The 25,862-nt window shown below is 40.6% G+C and overlaps 4 protein-coding genes across 4 annotated transcripts; 3 read left to right on the forward strand and 1 right to left on the reverse strand.

The window, feature by feature from the left end:
* The first annotated feature begins 9,514 nt into the window (after positions 1 to 9,514).
* On the forward strand, positions 9,515 to 9,823 carry LOC148791059 (auxin-responsive protein SAUR21-like). Its single transcript, XM_088890384.1, has one exon. The coding sequence runs from the start codon at positions 9,515 to 9,517 to the stop codon at positions 9,821 to 9,823; it is 309 nt and encodes a 102-aa protein (XP_088746510.1).
* A 7,325-nt stretch (positions 9,824 to 17,148) lies between these two features.
* On the forward strand, positions 17,149 to 17,457 carry LOC104589691 (auxin-responsive protein SAUR21-like). Its single transcript, XM_010248092.2, has one exon. The coding sequence runs from the start codon at positions 17,149 to 17,151 to the stop codon at positions 17,455 to 17,457; it is 309 nt and encodes a 102-aa protein (XP_010246394.1).
* Positions 17,458 to 19,098: 1,641 nt separating this feature from the next.
* LOC104589692 (auxin-induced protein X15-like) lies at positions 19,099 to 19,890 on the reverse strand. The gene has a single exon (XM_010248093.3). The coding sequence runs from the start codon at positions 19,709 to 19,711 to the stop codon at positions 19,406 to 19,408; it is 306 nt and encodes a 101-aa protein (XP_010246395.1). The 5' UTR covers positions 19,712 to 19,890; the 3' UTR covers positions 19,099 to 19,405.
* Positions 19,891 to 20,308: 418 nt separating this feature from the next.
* LOC104589693 (uncharacterized) lies at positions 20,309 to 21,431 on the forward strand. Its single transcript, XM_010248094.3, has one exon. The coding sequence runs from the start codon at positions 20,396 to 20,398 to the stop codon at positions 20,969 to 20,971; it is 576 nt and encodes a 191-aa protein (XP_010246396.2). The 5' UTR covers positions 20,309 to 20,395; the 3' UTR covers positions 20,972 to 21,431.
* The last annotated feature ends 4,431 nt before the right edge of the window (positions 21,432 to 25,862 follow it).

The following is a 25,862-nucleotide window of genomic DNA, read 5'->3' on the forward strand; positions in this document are numbered from 1 at the left end:
TCTCCAAAAGGATGTGGGTAATTCTGAGCGTACGAGAAGTGACCAGACCTTATCCAACAAGGTCCTATTCCTCCTCTCTAAAACACCGTTGAGTTGAGATGTAGTAGGAGGAGCTAATTGTGACACTATCCCGTTGACCTTCAAGTAGTCCCTGAATTCATCAAAGAAATACTCGCCACCGAGATTTGATTAAAGGGCCTTAATTTCTCTCCCTAACTGTTTCTCAACTTCCAGTCTAAACACTTTGAACTTTTCAAAGGATTCAGACTGTGTCTCATTAGGTACACGTAACAATATCGTGAAAAATCATCTGTAAAGGTGATGAAATACACATGTTGATTCCGTGTCCTAACACTTAGGGGACCACATACATCAATATGTATTAGGTCAAGTGTGCCTACACATCTTTCAGGCTTACCGTCTAATGGCCGCTTAGTCATCTTACCTTGGAGGCAAGGCTCACAAGTGGGAAGATTTTCTACGGTTAGAAAATCCAAAGGACCATTCTTTACCAGCCTTGTGATTCGGTCAACACCGATATGGCCAAGTCGGTAATGCCAGAGGCACGTGGGATTTACTGTATCACGAGTCCTTTTCTTGGGATTTTTGACCGACGTAGTTTCGGTAAAGTTAGTTTCCAGAGAATGATGTAGAACATAGAGACCATTCTCCAGTTCCACGCATGCGATGAATTTGTTATTCCGTTTAACAGTAATCATACTACTAAAATAAACAGTATATCCATCAGCACATAGTTTAGAAATAGAAATTAAATTTCTTCTCAAGTTCTGTACATAAAGACAATCTTTAAGTACAAGCACTCCTTCTCTAAAGACTAATTCTCCAGTTCTTATTGCCGCAGCTGCAACACTTGTACTCGTTCCTAAGAACAGTGTCACTTCTCCTTCACTCAATCTTCTACTAACTTTGAACCCCTGTAGTGAGTTACACGCATGAGTTGAAGCCCCGGAGTCAACACACCAGGACACAGAAGTAACTAACATATTATTTTTTATGACACAAGTTTTGACGTTACCTTTCTTAGATTCCAGGTAGGCAGGACAGTTCCTCTTCCAGTGGCCGGTCTGCTTACAGAAGTGACAGACATCAGATGCCTTGTTCTTCTTCTGCTTCTTGGGCTTGGCAGCTTTCTTCTGGGGCTTCTTTGCCTTTATCTTTTTCTTGCCTGATTTGTTAGCTTCAGCAAGCATAACCACAGGCTCATCCTTCTTAAGTAGATCCTCGGCCCTTTGCAACATATTGCTGAGTTCCTGGACGCTGACATTCAACTTGTTCATGTTGTAGTTCATTGTGAACGCATTGAAGGAAGAGGGCAAAGAATTCAGGATGGCATCTACTTGCGTGCCAAGATCTAGCCCGGATCCAAGGGCTTCGAGTTCGTTAATGTAGCCCATCATCCGAAGACAATGGTCATGAACTTTCTACCCTTTCGACATCTGCGCGGTCATGAACAGTTTCAGGACCTTCTGTCGAGTATAACGATCTTGCTCTTCATACATTGTTTTTAGACTGTCCAATATGTCCTTGGCTAGTTTGATATGATCGAACTGCCTCTGTATTGAGTTGTCTAGTGAGGCAATGACAAAGCAGTGGGCTAGGGAGTTCTTATCCTCCCAATCTTGGTACTCCCTCCTACGGGCCTCAGAAGCCCTATCACCCGGACGCTCTAGGGCAGGATTTTTCACAACCTTATCTAACTTTTCGGAAGTTAGGACAAGCATAAGATTTTTGTACCAATCAACATAGTTTGGGCCCTTAAGCTTGTTATCGTCTAGAAGCTTTGCGAATTGACTGTTTGCCATTTTCTGATAAAACAACAAAGACGTTAGTCTACAACCTTAGTTTGATTCATGTTACCTACATATATATGGTTTTAATCTATGTTCCATTCCCATTTGTTCATCACTGAGATTTCCCTCCTTTCTCAGTGACGGAGATGGCAAAATGTCTCTAGAAATGTGGGACATAGGGTGCGTGAAGCCAACTGTTTCAGCTGCAAAACCCCACCACCTTTCTGTGACGGATCATATCCACTCATCGTATGAGTTTCCCTTTGGCCTCTGTCAGACAAGGTTCAAAGCCGTTTTCTGGTAAACCTTTCTATCCTGTGAGTGCTCACCCATCATATTCAGGTTATGCCAAGGTACCGTGAGAGAGTTCCCATTTTCTAGTGAAGCCCCTCCCACATCGGTCTATGACGCAACTATCATCTTATGAAACACTCTGACAGATCCAACAACAAATGGATAGCCCAATTTTATGGTGCGTTTCCTCATTGCTGAAGGACCCATCATTGTGCTAATGATGGAAGGCCTTTAGAGAGTCCATCATATGGATCTCCCTATCACATGCACTCATATTTGCTGGAGGGAACAAAATTACGCCCTAGTTCTAATTTAGGTCAAACTAGAGTTGCTCCCACTGACTTTCATAAAGTCAGATTTCTAGTGGGCCTTAATCGGCTAGGGTTTCCGCACACGTCCCTTTTCAGGGTTGTGGGGCCCACCAAGTAAGGAGGGGTCATCCAATGACCTTAAGGGACACCATGGCAATGATGTGCATTCAGCCATGGTGTGCGCAAGAGCCAGTAATGAGTCATCATAGGCCAAGTCCTTATGGTCCATGGTCGCAGCACATCAAACATCCAAACATTAACAATTAATGTCGACTAGGTATATGGGCTGAATCGCAGTTAGTAGTTCGGCCCATACAACTTTTCTCACAAAAGTGGGCTTTTGCAGTTTTAACCTTTTAAAACTGGGCTTTACAGGTGGGCCAAATTAATCCTTGCAATTGAACATCAGATTTGGAACTGCAAGAGGGAGAAAGTTGGACTGGAAAACATTCCCCTTCGAACACTAGATTTGGTCCAATCTAGTCTGAAATCGTTCGAAACTGATTTTCAATTCAAGAATTAATTCATGAAAGATCTAAAATTAATAATTTTAATTTTAGACAATCACAAATCAAATATGGACTATTTGCACCACCTACAAAACAGAGGTTAATCACTAGGGTTGCAGTTTCATAAACTGCAAATCGCAGAAAGCGATCTCTCTAGCTGCAAATCTCCAGCGTCGTCTTCTTCTTCAATCAAGAAAATAAAAAAATACCGAAATCCTATTTCTATTAATTAATTACATTCTTGATCAAATCCTATACATTCAGTCTAGAAAAATAAAAAAAAATATTTACAGACTGAACTGAATGAATAATAAATAAAAAAGGGTGCACAAACCATCTGCGCCAAATCTGCACTGCGATCTTCAGGTTCGAACAGTCCATTAAATCAAAATAAATAAAGAATAGTTCTAAATAAATTTTGGATTTAACATAAATTAATTTCAGACCAATCGCCCTTAACAAAAAACAATTTCTTGAAATAAAGAAAATAATCTACGCCAATCTTGGCAGAACATCTTCTGTCCATCTGCGTAGGTTCAGATTTGACTTTCTTTTGGTTCAAGATTCGAATTGTAGCTCTGATACCACTGAAAGAATGGTATGATCCATCGTATGGACGCCAAAAAGGTTGCGGAATGGGTGAGCGAATTTCAAAAATTTTTCTACCTTCTTCCAATTGGGAATCATATTCCCTAAATTTAGAAAACAATATTCAAGGATCCTACTTGAACCATAATCGAACCAGATCTGAACCAAAAGACAATGGAGGAATTATACCTGATCCAGAGAAGCAGTATCTCCCAAAGTTGGTGTTCACGCCCAAAGAGGACACCAAGATTTGCTCCTGCTGAAGATGACACAACAATATGTGGAACAGAACCAGCAGAGTGCGTCCTACACACTGAATCCTTCGCAAGAATCCACTGGAAACTCTGAGCACCAAATCTTTTCAGTTCTTTCTACAAAACTGATATCAAGAACTGATTTCTTGATTTCTTTCCATCAAAGATTCAATCTCTTCAGAGAATGGCGGTGGTTGGAGGAGAATTCCTGAGATGAAGATGGCGAATATTGCTTCTCTTCTCTCTAGAGAGTTATGAGATCCTATCTCAATTCGCTGCAAGTTTTCTTGCACCAAAACCCTAGGTTCGAAAACTGTTGATGTTCTCTTCTAGTTTCTCCTCTTTTCTTCTTGATCAAGAAACCTCCTAATGAGGAGTTATCCCAATCCAAATCAGTATCTGGATAGGGGATGATCTTAATCCTATCTGCAGATTAGGTTCGCTTACTCCTGATCTTATCAGGAGGTTACCAGATTCAAATCTGATTTGAATTTGGTCTCCCAGAGTGGATTAGGTTAAAGACCTAATCCTTTTGCTAACTTTAATCCCAGATCCGCCCCATAAGTGGGTGATCATATCTACCTAGTTCGAAATGGGCTTTTGGCCCATTAAGTGTTTAGTGCTTAACTAGTTTCCAATCTGCTACCCAGTTGGGCTTCTTTGTATGGCGTGGGACCCAAGCATTGATCTACACACCAGCCACATGGATTCGGCCCAGCCATCATTACAAGGCCTAGCCGAATTCACAGAGAAGCCCAGTGAACCCCTGAGCCTATCACATGGACCCTATGGGCCCAACACTTACATTAAGTGGTCCCTGGGCCAAGCCATCTTATGAAAACCCAGGGACTGTGGGCAGGTGTAAGATTAGCCCATCATGTATTCTTCTAAATGGCCTTACACTTAACATCTCAGCCCATAATGATCAAGCACTCCCTCGGCTGCAAGGAACAGTGTTGCACTCTCCACTCACATGGATCACGGGAATTAAAACTATTTGCAAATGTTTTGAAACCATACTTAAATATATATCATATATATAAATTTTGCAAAAACAAAATTCCAACGATTGAAATCAATTGCCGGCAGTTTGATTTCCATCAAAGAGAGTGCATTCCCGATCATTACCTTTGTCCGACAAAGGGGCTGATCCTGTCACTATGATCACCCACACAGCTGAATTCTCAGACTGCCCCAACATGCCTAGGTTTTGACCCCCGCTAAGGATCTCCCTGATTGGCATATCAAAGACAGTCCGATCCGACACCTAGTGAAGTATCATAATCGAATCTAGGGGTCAGGTGTAACATTCCAGTTTTGCCCATTTGTCTCCAAGGTCCAGGGCAATACTGGAAATATGGTCCGGTTCAAGGATTCGAGTAATCCCATACTGCATGTGCCTTGGGTCTTACCCTGGTGGTTGAGACAGGCCATCCCAACATTTGGTGGCACACCAGTATCAGCCTTAGTAGGATACATCTCCCCAGACTTATCCAACGGCTGTGAATATTTAAAACTAACACGAGTTTCTATAAGTGTCCAGTTTTAGGGTCTTACACGAGTAATCCCATACTGCATGAACCAATCTAGGCAAATGGATTCCCATGGTTTCTATGCACACTTATGTTGCAAGAATAAGAAATCAAAGAACAAGGATTGATAGAGAAGGAAGAGAATTCTGAGAACATTGGAGATTGTGATTTGTGATTTGTCAATAACTGATGAGAGATGATGGCAATAAGCGTGACTGAAGACTTAAAACAGAGTTACATGGGCCACGATGAGGAGGGACATGTCTCATGGCGTTATGGTTGCACATGGCTTTGATGTCCCAGTCAAAGCAATTTGGTTATCATGAAGACTGTTATATGTGTCAGCTCATTGAATTTGACTCCTAAGCAAGAGGCAACGTACACGCATGGAATGGATATATAGGCGATATACAATCAATCAGTTGTTCACTCTTCATGTCTACTCAAGTGGGTTCAGTGGGGCATGAAACGATGTAATATTGGTACGTTTAGGCCATAGTGCATTCACTCTCAACAAATTTGGGGAAATGAGTTAAAAGGCAAAATCATGTGATTTCACATGTAGGATGTCCCTTAGAAGGCCTAATATGAATAAATGTGGCCTCTCCTGCTAGCCACTCTTTTGCGAATGCCCTTCTGACCACACCATTTCCTTGGTCGTCTACACCCCTCTCTCTCTATATATATGTGTACGCATGCTGAGGGAAAGTGCATCTTTCATTTTCTACTTCCAATAGATCTATCAGTGTGTTGACGCTCTCTGTGTTTTCTAATACCAACTTCCGAGGTCAATATCTTGTGAATCCTTCTTTTTCCAAGTAACCTTGAAAACCATGGGTTTCCGCTTTCCTGGTTTGCTTCACACAAAGGAGATTCTTCGCCACTCTCTTTCAGGAGGGAGGAACCAATCGCTTTGGTCAACAACAGCCAATGTTCCCAAGGGTCATTTGGCAGTTTATGTAGGAGAAGCAGAAAAGAGGAGGTTTGTTATTCCAGTATCCTACTTGAATCATCCTTCATTCCAAGAATTATTAGGTCAGGCCGAGGAAGAGTTTGGGTTTGATCATCCGATGGGTGGCCTAACGATTCCTTGCAAAGAAGACACTTTCATCCACCTTTTGAATGGATTGTTAGAGGAGTAACACAAGATCATCTTCAGAAACGCCAGACGTTGAAAAAGGAATCAATGCATAGAACCTTCTTTGGTTGTCATTCTATATGCCACAAGCCCACGAGGGAGCCCATAAGCTCAAAGGGCTGCTGCAGCTTTGCATCCAAAAGAATGATTTTCACTCTTCGATCAAAGTTAATGGAGGATGGACCAGCATTAAATCCAAACTCTCCAATTTTGTAGCTTCTGGTGAAACGGAAGACATTCCATTTGAAGTTGAGGAGGGGGGGAACCAATCTCCCTATTTTTCCAAAGTATATTGTTGACATTCAAACATTGGAACTTACAGGGAGAATTTCTCCCAACGGAAATTGAAAATACCATTTCAATTATTGGCTTTTGTTCACCTTTGTCTGGATTTGCAGCTTCTTGTCTTGAAGCTTATAGAGCATTGAAATTGTTGGACCACATTGGATATGGGCCCAAATCAGGTAAAGGCCCATAACCATGGAACCCGGCCGGTTGTAGTTAGTCTGTACACAAACACCACCACATGGGTCTGCTGCCCTTCACAGCACGGCACGGTCAAGAAGATAAAGTAAAGCTATTGCATTAATACTTGATGAGAAATGTCAGTTAACAGATCCTAAGAGCACATGAACCAACACATCTTGTGATTCATGAAGTTGTGGGTCTCTCCATTCATCCAATTGTCAAGTTCAAGTGACCTCACCACATTTGTCAATCAGTCCAATGTATTAAACAGTTGCATAAACCAATTTAGTATAAATAATTTAAACCCTTAAATAGAAAATTTATATATTGCGTATGTATACATGCAGTCTATGAGAAGATTTAACTGAGGCTGCATTTGATTGTAGTGCAAATCTGAAAATTTTATGATCAGTTTAGTTTTGCATCTCTTGTTCTGTAATTATTATTTACACTTTTACCTTATATAAAATTTGTATCTTTTGTTATTAGCAATGTAAATTTTGTCTCATTTCTTTCAAAAACCGTTGCACCACCTTCTTCCTACCTTAATTTTCTCTCATATAAAGTGAGGAGGACCATATTATCTTACTTCTTACTCCACTCCAAAACAAATAACCCTTTATCTTCTTCATTCTCTTGTTAGTCTTGTGTATAAGGTAGGACACATACCATTTACATCTTAATTTACTTTACACAAACAAATAAAGCAAGGTCAAATCTAGCCAAAATTTACACTTAACCAATTTGCACACTGCAATAGATATTAACTGAGCTTTTCACCAGCAATTTTGAGCTCAATTTGTGAAAATTATTTCATTTCATTTCAATTTAATTCATCTTTTAAATTAAGCTCAAACCCAATATATAGACTTATTTGTTAATTGTGCCGAGTACGAACTCAATCATGGTTTGGGAAGTTTGAGAGTTTAACCGAACTTATATATACAAGATCAGGCAGAGTCAATATTTGACATCTAAGCTTTTGAGTCAAGTTGAATTCAAATTCATATTTTTAATTTGAATCGAGCTCAAGCCTAAGCTCAAACCTCGTATTTTTCTATCAAATTGAAATCTAATAGGCATTCAGCTTGGCTGGAGTCTACGCCTGTGTGGGGCGCCCCCTTTATGGGGCACTGATGTGAATTGGTGAGAGAGTGGAACTCACCCTAATCAAACTATAATAAAAATTTAATAGCAATTAATGATGCTTATCATTCATGATAAGCTTAATTAATAGCTTAGTTTGAATCTGGAATCAACATAGAGGATTAACCTAGCTGGAGTTACATAACTAGTTAACTACTGAGACTCTCTTCACAACCCCTGTATATCGATGGTACGTAATATCCTTATTTCGCTTCAGAGGATGTTTTCTCCATTTTCCTCTTTTTTTTTTTATATACATTTTACTTTGTACATCTTCTCTTGATGTGATTATTATGAGTGATATAAATGACATTAGTTGGAATTGTGAAGTGAGATCCCGCAAAATCAAATTTAAAAATGTAAAATTGGAATTAATTAAACCATTGAAAAGAAGAAAAGAAGTAAGAGAAATTAGAATTAGATTATTCCTGTAGAATTCAAATCATTGATGAGAAGAAAATTTTGTATTGAAAATTGTTCATATATAGAGGAAGAAATCTCCTTTTTTTTCTTCCTTAACTCTCTTCTACAAGAAAAAAAAAAACTATTTACATGTAATTGGCCATTTCTTGGCCAGACTTCAGTTTTAGCTATTTTCCTTGGTCCTTAATTGTCAAGAACCGTTCAAACAGGATGTAAGACGAATGAAGGGATGAACCGTCATTCTCTTGAATGAAGGGATGAACCGTCATTTCATGCATCAATGTTCGCCCGTGAATTAGTATCATTTCCAAATTGACACCTACTTTGATAGTACTTTGAGCTTATAAATTCTGATTCTGGGTTGAACCATCATTCTCTCTAATTTTTATATGAATATATATAGTCCCTTTTTTAATTTTGATCAGCACCCCACAAACATTTTCCATGATAAATATGAAAGATGTTCCCAATGCACACTGAAATGTGCATGTGGGACACTAATGTGATGTCATCATGAAGACTATATGTTTATATGTATCAGTTCATTGTATTTGAGAGTCATAAGCAGGAGCAGCCCATGTGAAGGGATGAAAGTGAATGAACACAAAAATTTTTTTGGTCTCTGCCTTTCTATTGTGTGTCAAAAACAGCAGGTGGTTTGCTCTCAACTTATATGAATGCAAGAAACCAGGAATGCACTATTTGGAAATACAACTGATTGAAGATATACAATCAGTTGTCTACTCAAGTGGGTTCAGTGGGGGCATGAAATGATGAATTGGTAAGTTAAAGCCACAGTGTATTCACTCTCAACAAATCTCTGGAAACGAGTTAAAAGGCAAAATCATGTGGTTTCACATGTAGCATGTCCCTCAGAAAGGCCTAATATGAATAATGTGGGCTCTCCTACTTGCCCACACCATTTCCTTGGTCTACCTTTCTCTCTATATATAAGTATACACAAGCTAAGGGAAAGTGCATCTTTCTTTCCGAGATCAATATCTTGTGAATCCTTCTTTCAACAAGTAACCTTGAAAATCATGGGTTTCCGCTTTCCTGGTTTGCTTCACACAAAGGAGATTCTTCGCCGCTCTCTTTCAGGAGGGAGGAACCAATCGCTTTGGTCAACAACGGCCAATGTTCCCAAGGGTCATTTGGCAGTTTATGTAGGAGAAGCAGAAAAGAGGAGGTTTGTTATTCCAGTATCCTACTTGAATCATCCCTCATTCCAAGAATTGTTACGTCAGGCCGAGGAAGAATTCGGGTTTGATCATCCAATGGGTGGCCTAACGATTCCTTGCAAGGAAGACACTTTCATCCATCTTTTGAATGCCTTGTTAGAAGAGTAACACAACATCTTCAGAAAGGTTAGCCATGGAAAAATGAATCAATGCATAGAAGCTCCTTCGGTTGTCATTCTATGCCACAAGCCAATGAACGACGAGCCAGCCCATAAGATCAAAGGGCTCTGCAGCTTCGGATCCAAAAGAAAGATTCTTCAATCAAAACTAATGGGGGATGGGCCAGCATTAAATCCAAACTCTCCAATTTTGTAGCTTTTTGTGAAACGAAAGGCATTGCATTTGAAGTTGAGGAGGGGGATTGAGATTAAAATCAGTCTCCCTATTTTTCCAAAGTATATTGTTGGCATTCCAGAAACAACCCGTAGTCTCCATCACTGAGAAAGGAGGGAAATCTCAGAGATGAATAAATGGAAATGGATCGTAGATTAAAATCCACATCTATGAAACGAACATGAATCAAATTAGGTCGTAGACTAATTTTTGCTCTTTTATCAGAAAATGGCAAACGGATCATTTGCAAAGCTACTTGATGACAACAAGTTGAAGGGCCCAAACTATGCTGACTGGTATAGGAACCTTATGTTGGTCTTAACCTCTGAGAAATTGGACAAGGTAGCAAAGAATCCTGCCCCAGATCGTCCGGGAGATAGGGCTTCTGAGGCCCGAAGAAGAGAATACCAAGAATGGGAGGAGAAAAACTCCCTTGCCCGCTGCTATATCATTGCCTCCTTGGACAATCCAATTCAGAGGCAGTTCGATCAGATCGAACTTGCTAAAGACGTATTGGACAGTCTTAAGACAATGTACGAAGAGCAGAATCGTTCTACTCGGCAGAAGGTCTTGAAGCAGTTCATGACCGTGCAGATGTCCAAGGGCCAACAAGTTCACGACCATTGTCTTCGGATGATGGGCTACATCAATGAACTAGAGGCTCTTGGAACTGGGCTGGATCTGGTAACTCAGATCGATGCTATTCTCAACTCTCTGCCTCCATCCTTTAATCCATTCATCATGAACTACAACATGAACAAGCTGAACGTCAGCTTGCAGGAACTCAGCAATATGTTGCAGAGGGCCGAAGAATTGATTAAAAAGGATGAGCCCATTGCCATGCTTGTTGAAACTGGTAAATCGGGCAAGAAAAGGAAGGCGAAGAGAAAGCCCCAGAAAAAGGCTACCAAACCCAAGAAACAGAGGAAGGACAAGGCATCAGATGCCTGTCATTTTTGCAAGAAGACCGGCCACTGGAAAAGGAATTGTCCTGCCTACCTAGAATCCAAGAAAGGTAACTTCGAAACTTGTGTTATAGAAACCAATTTGTTGGTAGCTTCTGCGTCCTGGTGTATTGACTCCGGGGCTTCAACTCATGCGTGCAACTCACTGCAGGGGTTTAAGGTAAGCAGAAGGCTGAGTGAAGGAGAAGTAACACTCTACTTGGGGACTACTGCAACTGTTGCAGCCGCGGCCATAGGAACCGTGGAATTATGTTTTAGAGAAGGAATAATTGTACTGAAAGATTATCTTTATGTACAAAATTTAAGAAGAAATTTGATTTCTGTCTCAAAACTGTGTGCAGATGGTTATTCTGTCTTCTTTAGTAATACGATTACTATTAAAAGAAACAACAGATTCATCGCATACGGGGAACTGGAGAACGGTCTCTATGTTCTACATCCTTCTCTAGAAACTAATATAACCGAAACTACGCCGGCTGAAATCCCCAAGAAGAGAGCCCATGATACAGTTAATCCCACGTGTCTGTGGCATTACCGACTTGGCCACATCGGTGTTGACCGAATCACAAGGTTGGTAAAAGATGGTCCTTTAGATTTTCTAGTTGTAGAAGATTTTCCCACTTGTGAGCCTTGCCTACAAGGCAAGATGACGAAACGGCCATTTAACGGTAAGCCTAAAAGATGTACAGGCACACTTGACCTAATACATACTGATGTATGTGGTCCCCTGAGTGTTAGGACACGAAATCAACACGTGTATTTCATCACCTTCACAGATGATTTTTCACGATATGGTTACGTGTACCTAATGAGACACAAGTCTGAAACCTTTGAAAAGTTCAAAGAGTTTAGACAAGAGGTCGAGAAACAGTTAGAGAGAAATTAAAGCCCTTCGATCCGATCGAGGTGGCGAATATCTCTCTGACGAATTCAGGGACCACTTAAAGGACAATGGGATAGTATCACAATTAGCTCCTCCTGCTACACCACAACTTAACGGTGTTTCAGAGAGGAGGAATAGGACCTTATTAGATATGGTCCGGTCGCTTCTCATACACTCAGAGTTACCCACATCCTTTTGGGGTTACGCATTAGAGACTACGATTTACGTGCTGAATCGGGTTCCAACCAAATCGGTTCCGAATACTCCATATGAACTTTGGACCGGAAAGAAACCAAGTGTCAGACACTTGAAGATTTGGGGTTGTCCAGCATACGTTAAAAGAACGAGTGCAGACAAGTTGGAATCCAAGACCAGTCGTTGCCTATTTGTAGGCTACCCAAAAGGCTCTGTAGGTTACCTTTTCTATGACCCAAGTGAGCAGAAAGTGTACTACAGTCGAAATGCGCAATTCTTGGAAACCGACTATATCCTGGACACCCATCGTTAGGAAGTTGTTCTTGATGAGGAGAACTCAGGAGCAGTGGGAGATGTCCCACAAGTTCCAGGTAGTGACCAACCTAGAAGATCCACTCGGGTATCCAGACCACCAGTCCGTTATGGTTATGACCAAGATAGTTACCTGGTGGAAACCTTGACTAGTGAGGAGGATCCCGTGACTTACGCGGAAGCTATGTTGGACATAGATTCCCAGAAGTGGGTGGAGGCCATGAGAGTAGAGATGGACTCAATGGAGGCCAATGGAGTCTGGACTCTAGTAGATCCACCCTCCAGGGTAAAAGCAATCGGTTGCAAATGGAATTACAAGAGGAAGAAGGGCCCCGATGGTAGGATTGAGACCTTCAAGGCTCGTCTAGTGGCGAAAGGGTACACTCAGAAAGAAGGCATCGACTATGAGGAAACCTTTTCGCCTGTGGCCATGCTTAAGTCCATTAGGATCCTGCTAGCTGTAGCAGCATACCATGATTATGAGATTTGGCAGATGGATGTCAAAACTGCATTCCTGAATGGAGATCTTACTGAAGATATCTATATGCAGCAGCCGCAAGGCTTCATTGCTGCAGGTCAGGAAAACATGGTATGTAAACTTAACAGATCCATATATGGGCTTAAGCAAGCTTCTAGAAGTTGGAACATCCATTTTAACTCTGCTGTCAATCATTTGACTTCGAGCAGAATCCGGATGAACCCTGTGTCTACAGGAAGTACAGTGGGGATAAGGTTACCTTCTTGGTTCTGTATGTAGATGACATTCTACTCATTGGGAATGATATAGGAATGTTAACTACGGTGAAAGTATGGCTTTCGCAGCAATTCTCCATGAAAGATCTTGGAGAAGCCTCCTATATACTGGGTCTTCGACTCTATAGAGATAGATCGAAGCGGATAATAGGATTATCCCAATCTACATACATTGACAAAATAGTCAAAAGATACAGCATGGAAAACTCCAAGAAAGGAAAAGTTCCTTTCAGGCACGGAGTCACTCTCTCCAAGAAGATGTCTCCCAAGACTTCTGAGGAGATTGATGGCATGAAAGACGTTCCCTATGCCTCTGCCGTAGGGAGCATCATGTATGCCATGCTGTGCACTCGTCCTGACATTGCTCAGGCAGTGAGTGTAGTAAGCAGATTTCAGGCCAACCCAGGGCAGGAGCATTGGACTGCTGTGAAAAACATACTTAAGTACCTTCGAAGGACAAAAGAGTTTTGTCTGGCGTTCGACGGTAGCTCACTACAGATCCAAGGGTATACAGATGCCGATTTCCAGTCAGACCCAGATGATAGAAAGTCTACATCTGGACATGTTTTCACGATAGGATCGTGTGCTGTTTGCTGGAAAAGCAGCAAACAGGGGTCCACTGCAGACTCCACAACCGAGGCCGAATACATTGCCGCAAGTGAGGCTGCCAAAGAAGCTGTGTGGATGAAGAAGTTCGTTCACGAGTTGGGAGTTGTTCCGTCCAGCACATCATCCATCCCATTGTTGTGTGACAACAATGGAGCCATTGCTTAGGCTAAGGAGCCACGAGCCCACTCGAAGTCGAAGCACATCGAGAGGAAGTACCACGTACTGCGGGAGATTGTTGGTAGAGGGGACGTCCTGATTCAAATGGTAGCGTCAGCGGAAAATGTAGCAGATCCATTGACAAAGCCACTATCACAAAAAGTGTTTGAGAAACACGTGGAAAGCATGGGACTCCGGCTAGTACCTGATTGGACCTAAGTGCAAGTGGGAGTTGTTAGACAGTTTTGTATGCCCTTAGCTTCAATCAGAATGATGTACTTTATGAGTTTATTGTAAATGAATAAAGATACATATTTGATTCATGTTCCCTTGGTATGTTTCTATGTAATACCCTTAAACTGGACACTTAATGAGACTCGTGTTAGTTTTGAATGTTCACAACCGGTGGGTCGGTCTGGGGAGACCTATCCTGACAAGGCTGACACTGTGGAGCCACCAAGTCGGTTGGGGTGGCCTGTCTCAGCTGCCAGGGTGAGACCCTAGGCACATACAGTGTAGGATTAATTGAATCTATGAACTGGACCAGATTTCCAGTATTGCCCTAGACCTTGGAGATTGATGGGCAAAACTGGAAAGTTACACCCGACCCCTAGACTCGATTATGATACTGCACTAGGTGTCGGATTGGGCTATCTTTGATGTACCAATCAGTGAGATCCTTAGCGGGGGTCAAAACCTGCGTATGTTGGGACAGTCCGAGAATTCATATGAGTGGGTGATCATAGTGACAGGATCAGCCCCTTTGTCGAACAAAGGTAATGATCGGGGATGCACTCTCACTGATGGAAACCAAGACTGCCGGCAGCCAATTTCAACCGTTGAGATTTGTTTTGCAAAATATATTTTATATAAGATATAAAAGTATATATATGGTTTCTAAAATGTTTGCAAAAGGTTTTAATTCCCGGGATCCATATGAGTGGAGAGTGCAACACTGTTCCTTGCAGCCGAGGGAGAGGTCCTCTCTTGTCGGGTAGTGTATGATCATTATGGGCTGAGAGGTTAAGTGTAAGACCATTAAGTATAATACCTGATGGGCTAATCTTGCATCTGCCCACAGTCCCTGGGTGTTACAAGGTGGCTTGGCCCAGGGACCTCTTAGGGTAAGTGTTGGGCCCATAGAGCCCATTTGATGGGTTTCAGGGGGTGCACTGTCTTTAACAGTGTATTCGGCCAGGCCTTGTAACAAAGGCTGGGCTGAACCCATGTGGCTGATGTGTAGATCAATGCTTGGGTCCCACGCCATACAAGGAAGCCCAACTGGGCAGCAGTTAAGAGGGTTAAGTGAGCACATAAGCTTAATGGGCCTAAAGCCCATTTCGAACTGGGCTGTTTATTTAGTTAATAAAGGGGCGAAATCTGAAGTGGATCAGCTAATAGGATTGGGCTTAGACCCTATCCACTTAGAGAGTCCAAGATCTAAATAAGATTTAGATCTGGAAACCTCGTAATCAGATTAGGAGATGGCTGATCTGATCTCCAGATAAGATAAGGATTATCCCTTATCACTTAAAAGAACTTCTAACCCAAATATGATTTGGATTAGCAACTCCTAATCTGATTAGGAGCTGATCCCTTTAAGATTATAAAAGAAGAAGGGGGCGGCAGCCTTTAGAGATACACTATACACACAGATCATCAGGTCTTCTTTAGTGCTGAAATCAAGAAGAGAGAATTCTGCTCCCTACAAATACTCTCTTGCCGCCTCCCTATTCTTGCCGCCCTGTTTGCCAGTTCGATCTCCAGTTGTGGGAGAAGTCAAGATTGGATCTTGACACCAGTCCTTTGAGAAAGGATTGAAAGGAAGTTGTGCTCACGTACCATCTTGCTGATTCTTGCGAAGGACAGAGTTCTTGGAGAAGAACACTGCTGATTCTACTCCACCTGCACTGCGCCATTTTCAGTGGGAGCAGTCTTTGGATCCTTCCCTGAGCGTGAACACCTTCGTTGGGAGATATTACTTCTCCGTATCAGGTATAATCCTTCCCACTCCTTTCTGGTTCAGATCTGGTTCAGTTTATGGTTCAAGATTGATCCTTGAAAATATGATTTTCTAAATAGGGAATTCGATTCCCAGTTGAAGGGAGAGAAAAATTTTTGAAATTCGCCCCTTATTCCGCAATCTTTGGGCGTCCATAGGAAGGATCTCTCATCCCTTCAGATGCAGTTTCAGACTTGAGCCCTATGTATGAGAATCATGACAAACATCACTTACCCAAGATGATATCTTGTGATCGATCCCATTTCCAAGCTACTGGATGTCTGTAAGGATAAGAAGAATGAGATGAACCATTTTGTCCATATTTGCATGCAAAAGATTGCATATGTTCAACATAAACAGCCAAATGGCTTTTTGGGACATCTGATGAAGTTGATTGATTTGTGGTATGAAAAGAACGTCGAAGAATCATTTTGGCATGAACCAATCTAGGCAAGCGGATTCCCATGGTTTCTATGCACACTTATATTGCAAGAATAAGAAATCAAAGAACAAGGATTGATAGAGAAGGAAGAGAATTCTGAGAACATTGGAGATTGTGATTTGTGATTTGTCAATAACTGATGAGAGATGATGGCAATAAGCGTGACTGAAGACTTAAAACAGAGTTACATGGGCCACGATGAGGAGGGACATGTCTCATGGCGTTATGGTTGCACATGGCTTTGATGTCCCAGTCAAAGCAATTTGGTTATCATGAAGACTGTTATATGTGTCAGCTCATTGAATTTGACTCCTAAGCAAGAGGCAACGTACACGCATGGAAGGGATATATAGGCGATATACAATCAATCAGTTGTTCACTCTTCATGTCTACTCAAGTGGGTTCAGTGGGGCATGAAACGATGTAATATTGGTACGTTTAGGCCATAGTGCATTCACTCTCAACAAATTTGGGGAAATGAGTTAAAAGGCAAAATCATGTGATTTCACATGTAGGATGTCCCTTAGAAGGCCTAATATGAATAAATGTGGCCTCTCCTGCTAGCCACTCTTTTGCGAATGCCCTTCTGACCACACCATTTCCTTGGTCGTCTACACCCCTCTCTCTCTATATATATGTGTACGCATGCTGAGGGAAAGTGCATCTTTCATTTTCTACTTCCAATAGATCTATCAGTGTGTTGACGCTCTCTGTGTTTTCTAATACCAACTTCCGAGGTCAATATCTTGTGAATCCTTCTTTTTCCAAGTAACCTTGAAAACCATGGGTTTCCGCTTTCCTGGTTTGCTTCACACAAAGGAGATTCTTCGCCACTCTCTTTCAGGAGGGAGGAACCAATCGCTTTGGTCAACAACAGCCAATGTTCCCAAGGGTCATTTGGCAGTTTATGTAGGAGAAGCAGAAAAGAGGAGGTTTGTTATTCCAGTATCCTACTTGAATCATCCTTCATTCCAAGAATTATTAGGTCAGGCCGAGGAAGAGTTTGGGTTTGATCATCCGATGGGTGGCCTAACGATTCCTTGCAAAGAAGACACTTTCATCCACCTTTTGAATGGATTGTTAGAGGAGTAACACAAGATCATCTTCAGAAAAAGGAATCAATGCATAGAACCTTCTTTGGTTGTCATTCTATATGCCACAAGCCCACGAGGGAGCCCATAAGCTCAAAGGGCTGCTGCAGTTTTGGATCCAAAAGAAAGATTTTTCACTCTTCGATCAAAGTTAATGGAGGATGGACCAGCATTAAATCCAAACTCTCCAATTTTGTAGCTTCTGGTGAAACGGAAGACATTCCATTTGAAGTTGAGGAGGGGGGGAACCAATCTCCCTATTTTTCCAAAGTATATTGTTGACATTCAAACATTGGAAACTTACAGGGAGAATTTCTCCCAATGGAAATTGAAAATACCATTTAAATTATTGGCTTTTGCTCACCTTTGTCTGGATTTGCAGCTTCTTGTCTTGTAGCTTATAGAGCATTCATATTGTTGGACCACAATGGATATGGGCCCATATCAGATAAAGGCCCATGGCCATGGAACCCTGCCGGCTGTAGTTAGTCTGTACACAAACACCACCACATGGGTCTGCTGCCCTTCACAGCACGGCACGGTCAAGAAGATAAAGTAAAGCTGTTGCATTAATCCTTGATGAGAAATGTCAGTAAACAGATTCTAAGAGCACATGAACCAACACATTTTGTGATTCATGAAGTTGTGGGTCTCTCCATTCATCCAATTGTCAAGTTCAAGTGACCTCACCACATTTGTCAATCAGTCTAATGTATTAAACAGTTGCATAAACCAATTTAGTATAAATAATTTAAACCTTTAAATAGAAATTTATATATTGTGAATGTATACATGCAGTCTATGAGAAGATTTAATTGAGGCTGCATTTGATTGTAGTGCAAATCTGAAAATTTTATGATCAGTTTAGTTTTGCATCTCTTGTTCTGTAATTATTATTTACACTTTTACCTTATATAAAATTTGTATCTTTTGTTATTAGCAATGTAAATTTTGTCTCATTTGTTTCAAAAACTGTTGCCCCACCTTCTTCCCACCTTAATTTTCTCTCATATAAAGTGAAGGGGACCATATTATCTTGCTTCTTACTCCACTCTAAAACAAATAACCCTTTATCTTCTTCATTCTCTTGTTAGTCTTGTGTATAAGATAGGACACATACCACTTTACATCTTAATTTACTTTACACAAACAAATAAAGCAAGGTCAAATCTAGCCAATCCATGTTTTAAATTAAGCTCAAACCCAATATTTATTAATTGGGCCGAGCACGAGCTCAATAAAACATGGCTTGTGAAGCTTGAGAGTTTAACCGAGCATATATACAAGATCAAGCTGAGCCAATATTGGACATCTAAGCATTTGAGTCAAGCTGAATTCAAACTTATATTTCTAGCTCGAATCGAACTGAAGCTTAAACTCAAACCTCGTTTTTTTCTATCAAATTGAAATCTAATAGCTAGATATTTAATTCAGCTTGGCTGGAGCCTACCCCTGTGGGGCGTTGTGGGGCGCCTCCCTTGTGGGGCACTGATGTGAACTCGTGAGAGAGTGAACTCACCCTTGTATATGGTAATATCCTTATTTCCCTTCAGAAGATGTTTTCTCCATTTTCCTCTATTTTTAATATACATTCTACTTTGTACATCTTCTCTTGATGTGATTATTATGAGTGAAATGAATCACATTAGTTGGAATTGTGAAGTGGGATCCCGCAAATCAAATTTAAAAAATGTAAAATTGGAATTAATTAAACCATTGAAAAGAAGAAAAGAAGAGAAATTAGAATTAGACTATTCCTGTAGAACTCAGATCATTGATGAGAAGAAAATTTTGTATTGAAAATTGTTCATATATATAGAGGAAGAAATCTCTTTTTTTTTTTCTTCCTCAACTCTCTTCTGCAAGAAAAAAAAATATATTTACATGTAATTGGCCATTTCTTGGCCAGACTTCAGTTTTAGCTGTCTTCCTTGATCCTTAAATAGTTGTCAAGAACCGTTCAAACAGGATGTGAGACGAATGAAGGCTTCTTCTTGGCAAGGGATTGTCAGAGCACCCATTGGATGATCAAATCCGAACTCTTCTTCAGCGCGAGTAAGCAAGGATTGGAATGAAGGGTGGTTCAAATAGGATATGGGAACCACGAACCGTTTCTTCTGGGTCGTCTCTCCAATATAAACAGCCAGGTGGCCTTTGGGGACATCTGTTGCTGCAGAAGTTGATTGATTTGCAGTAAGAAAAGAACGTCGAAGAATCATCTTGGCATGAACCAATCCAGGCAAGCGTATACCCATGGCTTATAGGCACAATTATATTGCAAGAATAAGAAATCAAACAACAGAAGGATTGATAGAGAAGGAAGAGAATTCTGAGAATATTGGAGATTGTGATTTGTGTAAATGTGGAATGATGAGAACGATAGACGTTTAGTGTGGCCTCTATATATATATATGGACAATAACTTTGTCAATAACTGATGAGAGATGATGATAAGTGTGAAGATTGAAGATAGAGTAATTACATAGTGATGGGACACAAGGAGGGACAAGGCTCATGACGTTATGGTTTCACATGGCTTTGCCGCCCCAGTCAATTATCAGCAACCGCCAAACTTCTTTCTATGTACAACTATGAGCTCTTTCTACAATTTATATGGATATATGATCCCTTTTTCTAGTTTTGATCAGGTGCAATTTGGTTATCATGAAGGAGTTCACATCAGCACCCCACAAACATTTCCCATGATAAATATGAGAGATGTTCCCAATGCACGTTGAGATGTACATGTGGGGCGCCTGCTGTGATATCATCATGAAGACTATATGTCTGTCTATATATTGTATCAGTTCATTGTATTTGAGAGTCATAAGCAGGAGCAGCCCATGTGAAGAGATGGGAGTGAATGGAACACAAACAAGTTTTTTGGCCTCCGCCTTTCTATTGTGTGCCAAAAACCGCGGGTGGTTTGCTCTCAATTAATGCAAGAAACCATGAATGCTACAGTGTTTTCACTCTCAACAAATCTCTGGAAACGAGTTAAAAGGCAAAATCATGTGGTTTCACATGTAGCATGTCACTCAGAAAGGCCTAATATGAATAATGTGGGCTCTCCTACTTGCCCACACCATTTCCTTGGTCTACCTTTCTCTCTATATATAAGTATACACAAGCTAAGGGAAAGTGCATCTTTCTTTCCGAGATCAATATCTTGTGAATCCTTCTTTCAACAAGTAACCTTGAAAATCATGGGTTTCCGCTTGCCTGGTTTGCTTCACACAAAGGAGATTCTTCGCCGCTCTCTTTCAGGAGGGAGGAACCAATCGCTTTGGTCAACAACGGCCAATGTTCCCAAGGGTCATTTGGCAGTTTATGTAGGAGAAGCAGAAAAGAGGAGGTTTGTTATTCCAGTATCCTACTTGAATCATCCCTCATTCCAAGAATTGTTACGTCAGGCAGAGGAAGAATTCGGGTTTGATCATCCAATGGGTGGGCTAACGATTCCTTGCAAGGAAGATACTTTCATCCATCTTTTGAATGGCTTGTTAGAAGAGTAACACATCTTCAGGAAGGTCAGCCATGGAAAAATGAATCAATGCATAGAAGCTCCTTCGGTTGTCATTCTATGCCACAAGCCCACGAGTGACGAGCCAGCCTATAAGCTCAAAGGGCTCTGCAGCTTCGGATCCAAAAGAAAGATTTTTCACTCTTCTGTCAAAGCTAATGGGAGAATGGGCCAGCATTAAATCCAAACTCTCCAAGTTTGTATCTTCTGGTGAAACGAAAGACATTGTATTAGAAATTGAGGAGGCGGATTGAGATTAAAACTAGTCTCTCAATTTTTTCAAAGTGTATTGTTGGCATTCCAACATTGTAAATTTACAGAATGTAAATTTACAGAATGTAAATTTAATCTTCCTTTTCCATTTGTTATTAGATCTAAATCTGTATTTTTCAGAATGTAAATTTACATTCTGAAATTGGAAATACCATTCAATAGAAAATCTTCCTTTTCCATTTGTTATTAGATCTAAATGTATTTTTTTTTTAATTATTGCTGTTGAGCATCCTATCACATAATACAAGGCGGCATCCATTTCAAATTTAAATTTTCAATTTTATCTTTATCATTTCTCTATTCTGTATTCTTATCCTAATCCTTTCGCTATACCTTATCCTAAAGAGGGAGTTCCTCTTCAAGAAAACTCTCCATTAGTTGTACACTAGTGAATGACCCCATACTAAGTACGGAGAGTAATGTTAAATTTACATTATGGAATCAATAATATTAAATTTATATTTATTAATATTTTAAACAATTATTAAAATTTCAAGAAATATTTATTTCAAAAAATAGTTTTTCAATAATTATTAGAATATGGATAGTTTTCTACTTAGAGGGCTAATGATTAACTGAGATTGATAGAATCTAGGCAGAAGTGGTTGTGGATAACCACTTTTGCATTTTCTGCATTTTTTAGGAATGGATTGAAAATGGTGGTAGTGGGTCATGGGCTTTAGTAGCAACTTCTCAGAAAATGCTATGTATCTAGCTTTCTAAAAATAATGAGAAGGCCATGTGTCTAAATGGTAGGGGGCTGTTGCTTGATAGTGAGTTGTGGGCTTTAGCAAGAATTTCTCATAAATTGCCACATGTCTAGCTTTCTAGAAAATGAAAATGCCACTTATCTGAATGGTAGTAGTGGGCTTTAGGCTTTAATAGTAACTTCTCAAACAAGCCTTGTGTCCAAATTTGAAAAAGCCATGTGTCTAAATGGTGGGGGCTGTAGCGTGAAAACCTTCCTTTAACATATATATATATATATATATATTAGATGTGTAACTATACAATCTCAAATCACTCGAAAAGAGTTGAAACAATTTCACCCAAAATATTTTCTCATTCATGGTATCAGAGTCATAAACCCAACAAACCATGTTAAGCTCTACACAATCAAACAATGGCAACTCTCCTTCCCCAACAATCTCAAACTCCCAGTCATCCCTCATTATTCCCAATGGAAATCTTTCCACCATGATATCCATCAAAATGGATGGAAAGAATTACATTCTATGGAGATTTCACCTTGAACCAATAATCTTTGGATCTAGACTTACTGGCTATATTGATGGGAGCTTTGAATGCACTACTTGACAGTTTCATAACAACACATTTGAAAATTGTGCCTACACGAGTTGAGTGAAGCAAGACAAACTACTCATGGGATGGCTTCTCTCCACCCTCACTAAATCATTCATTGCTCAGTTGGTGTGGTGTAAGACATCTCATGAGGTGTGGTGGGCCCTGGAAAAACTTTATGCCCCCAGATCCAAAACCTGCATCAATCAACTCAAAAAGCAGTTGCTCACCTTGAAGAAAGGAGACTCAACGGAGACCTATCTCTAGAAAATAAAAAATATATCAGACAATCTCTCAGTATCCAGATCTCCGCTATCTACTTTGGACATGATTCACTACACTCTCAATGGTCTAGGGATAGATTATGATGCATTTGTTACTTTAGTGCAAACTCGTCCTGACGAAATTAGCTTTAATGATTTATAGGCTCTCTTGATAAGCTAGGAACTACAGATAGAATCTTGACTTATTGTAGCCTCAATCCCACCTTCGGCCAACTACTCAGCAAAGGGATCTATTAAATCCTCTAGGCACACTAACAAGGACGAAAAAACATTTTCCTCTAATTGGATCTATTACATAAATGCATCATCCCAATCCAAGATAATTGGATCGGATATCAGATTGAACCTTGGATTTTTGGGTATCATTGACAAGCCTACTTTTATGTTTATACATAGATTGCCTTATGGAATTTGGAAGGCTCTCACTCTAACATAAGTCGGATTTCTTATGAACATAATTCTAGCTTATCTTGGACCAATACAGAGGATTAGAGGATTAACCTGGCTGGAGTTGCATAACTAGTAGGGTTGGCAATCTTGACCCCAACCCATTTGACCCACCCAACCCACCCACCTTGGAGCCCACCCATACCCACCCAAAAGCACTTCTAGAAAAGGGTCAAGTGGGTTCGGTCGAGGGTACCCATTAGGGTCAAGATAGGTTGGGCCAAAGTCAGCTCTATCTATACTCCCAAATCTCAAAATAAGCAATTGAACTGATTTGAACTTAGACCTCCTAATGCGTCTACATCTCGTTACACTTCCAAACCACTATGCCACATTTCATTTTGAGATTAAAAGTGAAATAAAATAGATTTAATTAACTTCCATTTCACATGCAATTTTACACAAAAGCACTTCTAGAAAAACAATTTTATAAAGTAATTTTATGAAAAGGACTTTTACGAAAGCACTTTTACAAAAAGTACTTTTACACAAAACAACTTTTATAAAATTACTTTTAAACGAAAGCACTTTTAAAAAAGTACCTTTACACGAAAGTACTTTTACAAAAGCACTTTTTGTTATGGGCCGCAAATAGGATCTCGTCACGGGTCGGTCCACGGGGAAAACCTCCTATTTTCCCTTGTTCCTCCCTGCTCTTGATGAACCTATCTTAGCACCCTAATGGTGATTTGTCCAAGAGATCACTAACTCTCCTTGCTCTCTTTCTTGACTGAAATTTTCGATACCTTTATTAAATAATATCAGCTCCTTAAATAGAAGATTACAAGAGGTAGAATCCTACTTTTAGGAGGACTCCTTGCTAATCTACTACTCTATCCTATTAACTGATAAGATAAGACTGAACTGATAAGATAAGATAAGACTTCCTTAATCTATCCTACTGAACTGATAGGATAAGATAAGACTCCCTACAAATCCATACTACTAAACTGATAAGATAAGAACACTGAATAGATAAGACTCCTACTAATCCCTACTACTGAAAGCAGATAAGGTAAGAATACTGAATAGATAAGATAGGATGAGAACACTAAATTGTTGTTGTTGAGAGCACTAAATTACTACTACTGCTGCACTAAATTACTGTTGCTGCTACCGATGCCCACATCATTACTCCCCTCCTGGACTACGAGCTTGTCCTCAAGCTCGAATTCAGGATGGGTGTCTTAAAACACAGTCAAAGGAATCCCGAATAGGTGGAATGATTTTGCCCTCCTAGATCGGGTTCCAATGAAGAGGGTTCATCCTCAGACAGCTGTAGTGAGATACCAAGATTTGACCATGCGTAGCTGCATTCTTTGTCCCGGCCAACTACAGCCTTAAGGTACTTCTGAGATGTCTTGAACTGTAGAGTACAAAGATTGTGAAGGGCAAGCTGGTGCCACTGAACCACATCATCTGGATCCTCTTCTATTGCCTGCTTTAGTGTGTACAGAGCCCGCTCTTCCACTTCCATCAAATCATTATGTCCAGTTCCAAACGTTGCTACAATTTCATGCTGAGCCTTGTGAGCCATGGCAAGTCCTGCCCGTGCTATCTGAAGCTCAATGGTTGCAGAGTCCCCTTCTCTGAGTATTGAATCCATTTCATTCGTAGACCTTTCCGCATCCTTGATACGATGAAGTGCAACAGCATATCGAGTTGACATGCAATTAGGCTCCAGTTTTGCTGCCTTCTCCTGGCACTTTCCAGCACTTCAATGATCACCATCCAAATAGTATGCATTAGCAAGATTCACCCGGATATGTGCAGCCCTAGGATCTGATCTGACTGTAGCTAACAAACACTTTTGCAATATTTGCAGCCGCAACATGAGGCATACAAGCTCCTTCACCAGCACTTGCCTAAGCACCTGCAACAACTTGAAGATATTCAATCCCAAGATTCTACAACACCTCGACGACACCGGATTCCTGCTTAATCGGGACATTTTGGGTGTTGCTAACCTGCGCTAGGGAAATGACCTGTTGCTCGCCTGACGATTCTGCCACATCTAGCCGGCGGCCGGTTGTGGTTGCAGCCCCTTTCGGGTTCCTTTCCTTGCTGGAAAAGTACAACTCCATCAAGCACCTTAATTCTCGGACGTCGTCCTTGATCTCGTGCACCTCTTTGCTGTTTTCCACGATCTTGAGCTCTAGATTCTGAACCCTAGTCTTCAATTGCTCAAGGTCACCCATGACGCCTTGCTTTGATACCAAATTGTTAAGTGCTCACGAATAGGACCTCGTTACGGGTCGGTCCACGGGGAAAACCTCCTATTTTCCCTTGTTCCTCCCTGCTCTTGATGAACCTATCTTGGCGCCCTAATGGTGATTTGTCCAAGAGATCACCTAACTCTCCTTGCTCTCTTTCTTGACTGAAATTTTCGATACCTTTATTGAATAATATCAGCTCCTTAAATAGGAGATTACAAGAGGTAGAATCCTACTTTTAGGAGGACTCCTTGCTAATCTACTACTCTATCCTATTAACTGATAAGATAAGACTTCCTTAATTTATCCTACTGAACTGATAGGATAAGATAAGACTTCCTACTAATCCATATTACTGAACTGA

Source organism: Nelumbo nucifera, chromosome 6 (genome assembly GCF_055504915.1).
Source record: "Nelumbo nucifera cultivar China Antique chromosome 6, China Antique-T2T, whole genome shotgun sequence".
Classification (NCBI taxonomy): domain Eukaryota; kingdom Viridiplantae; phylum Streptophyta; class Magnoliopsida; order Proteales; family Nelumbonaceae; genus Nelumbo; species Nelumbo nucifera.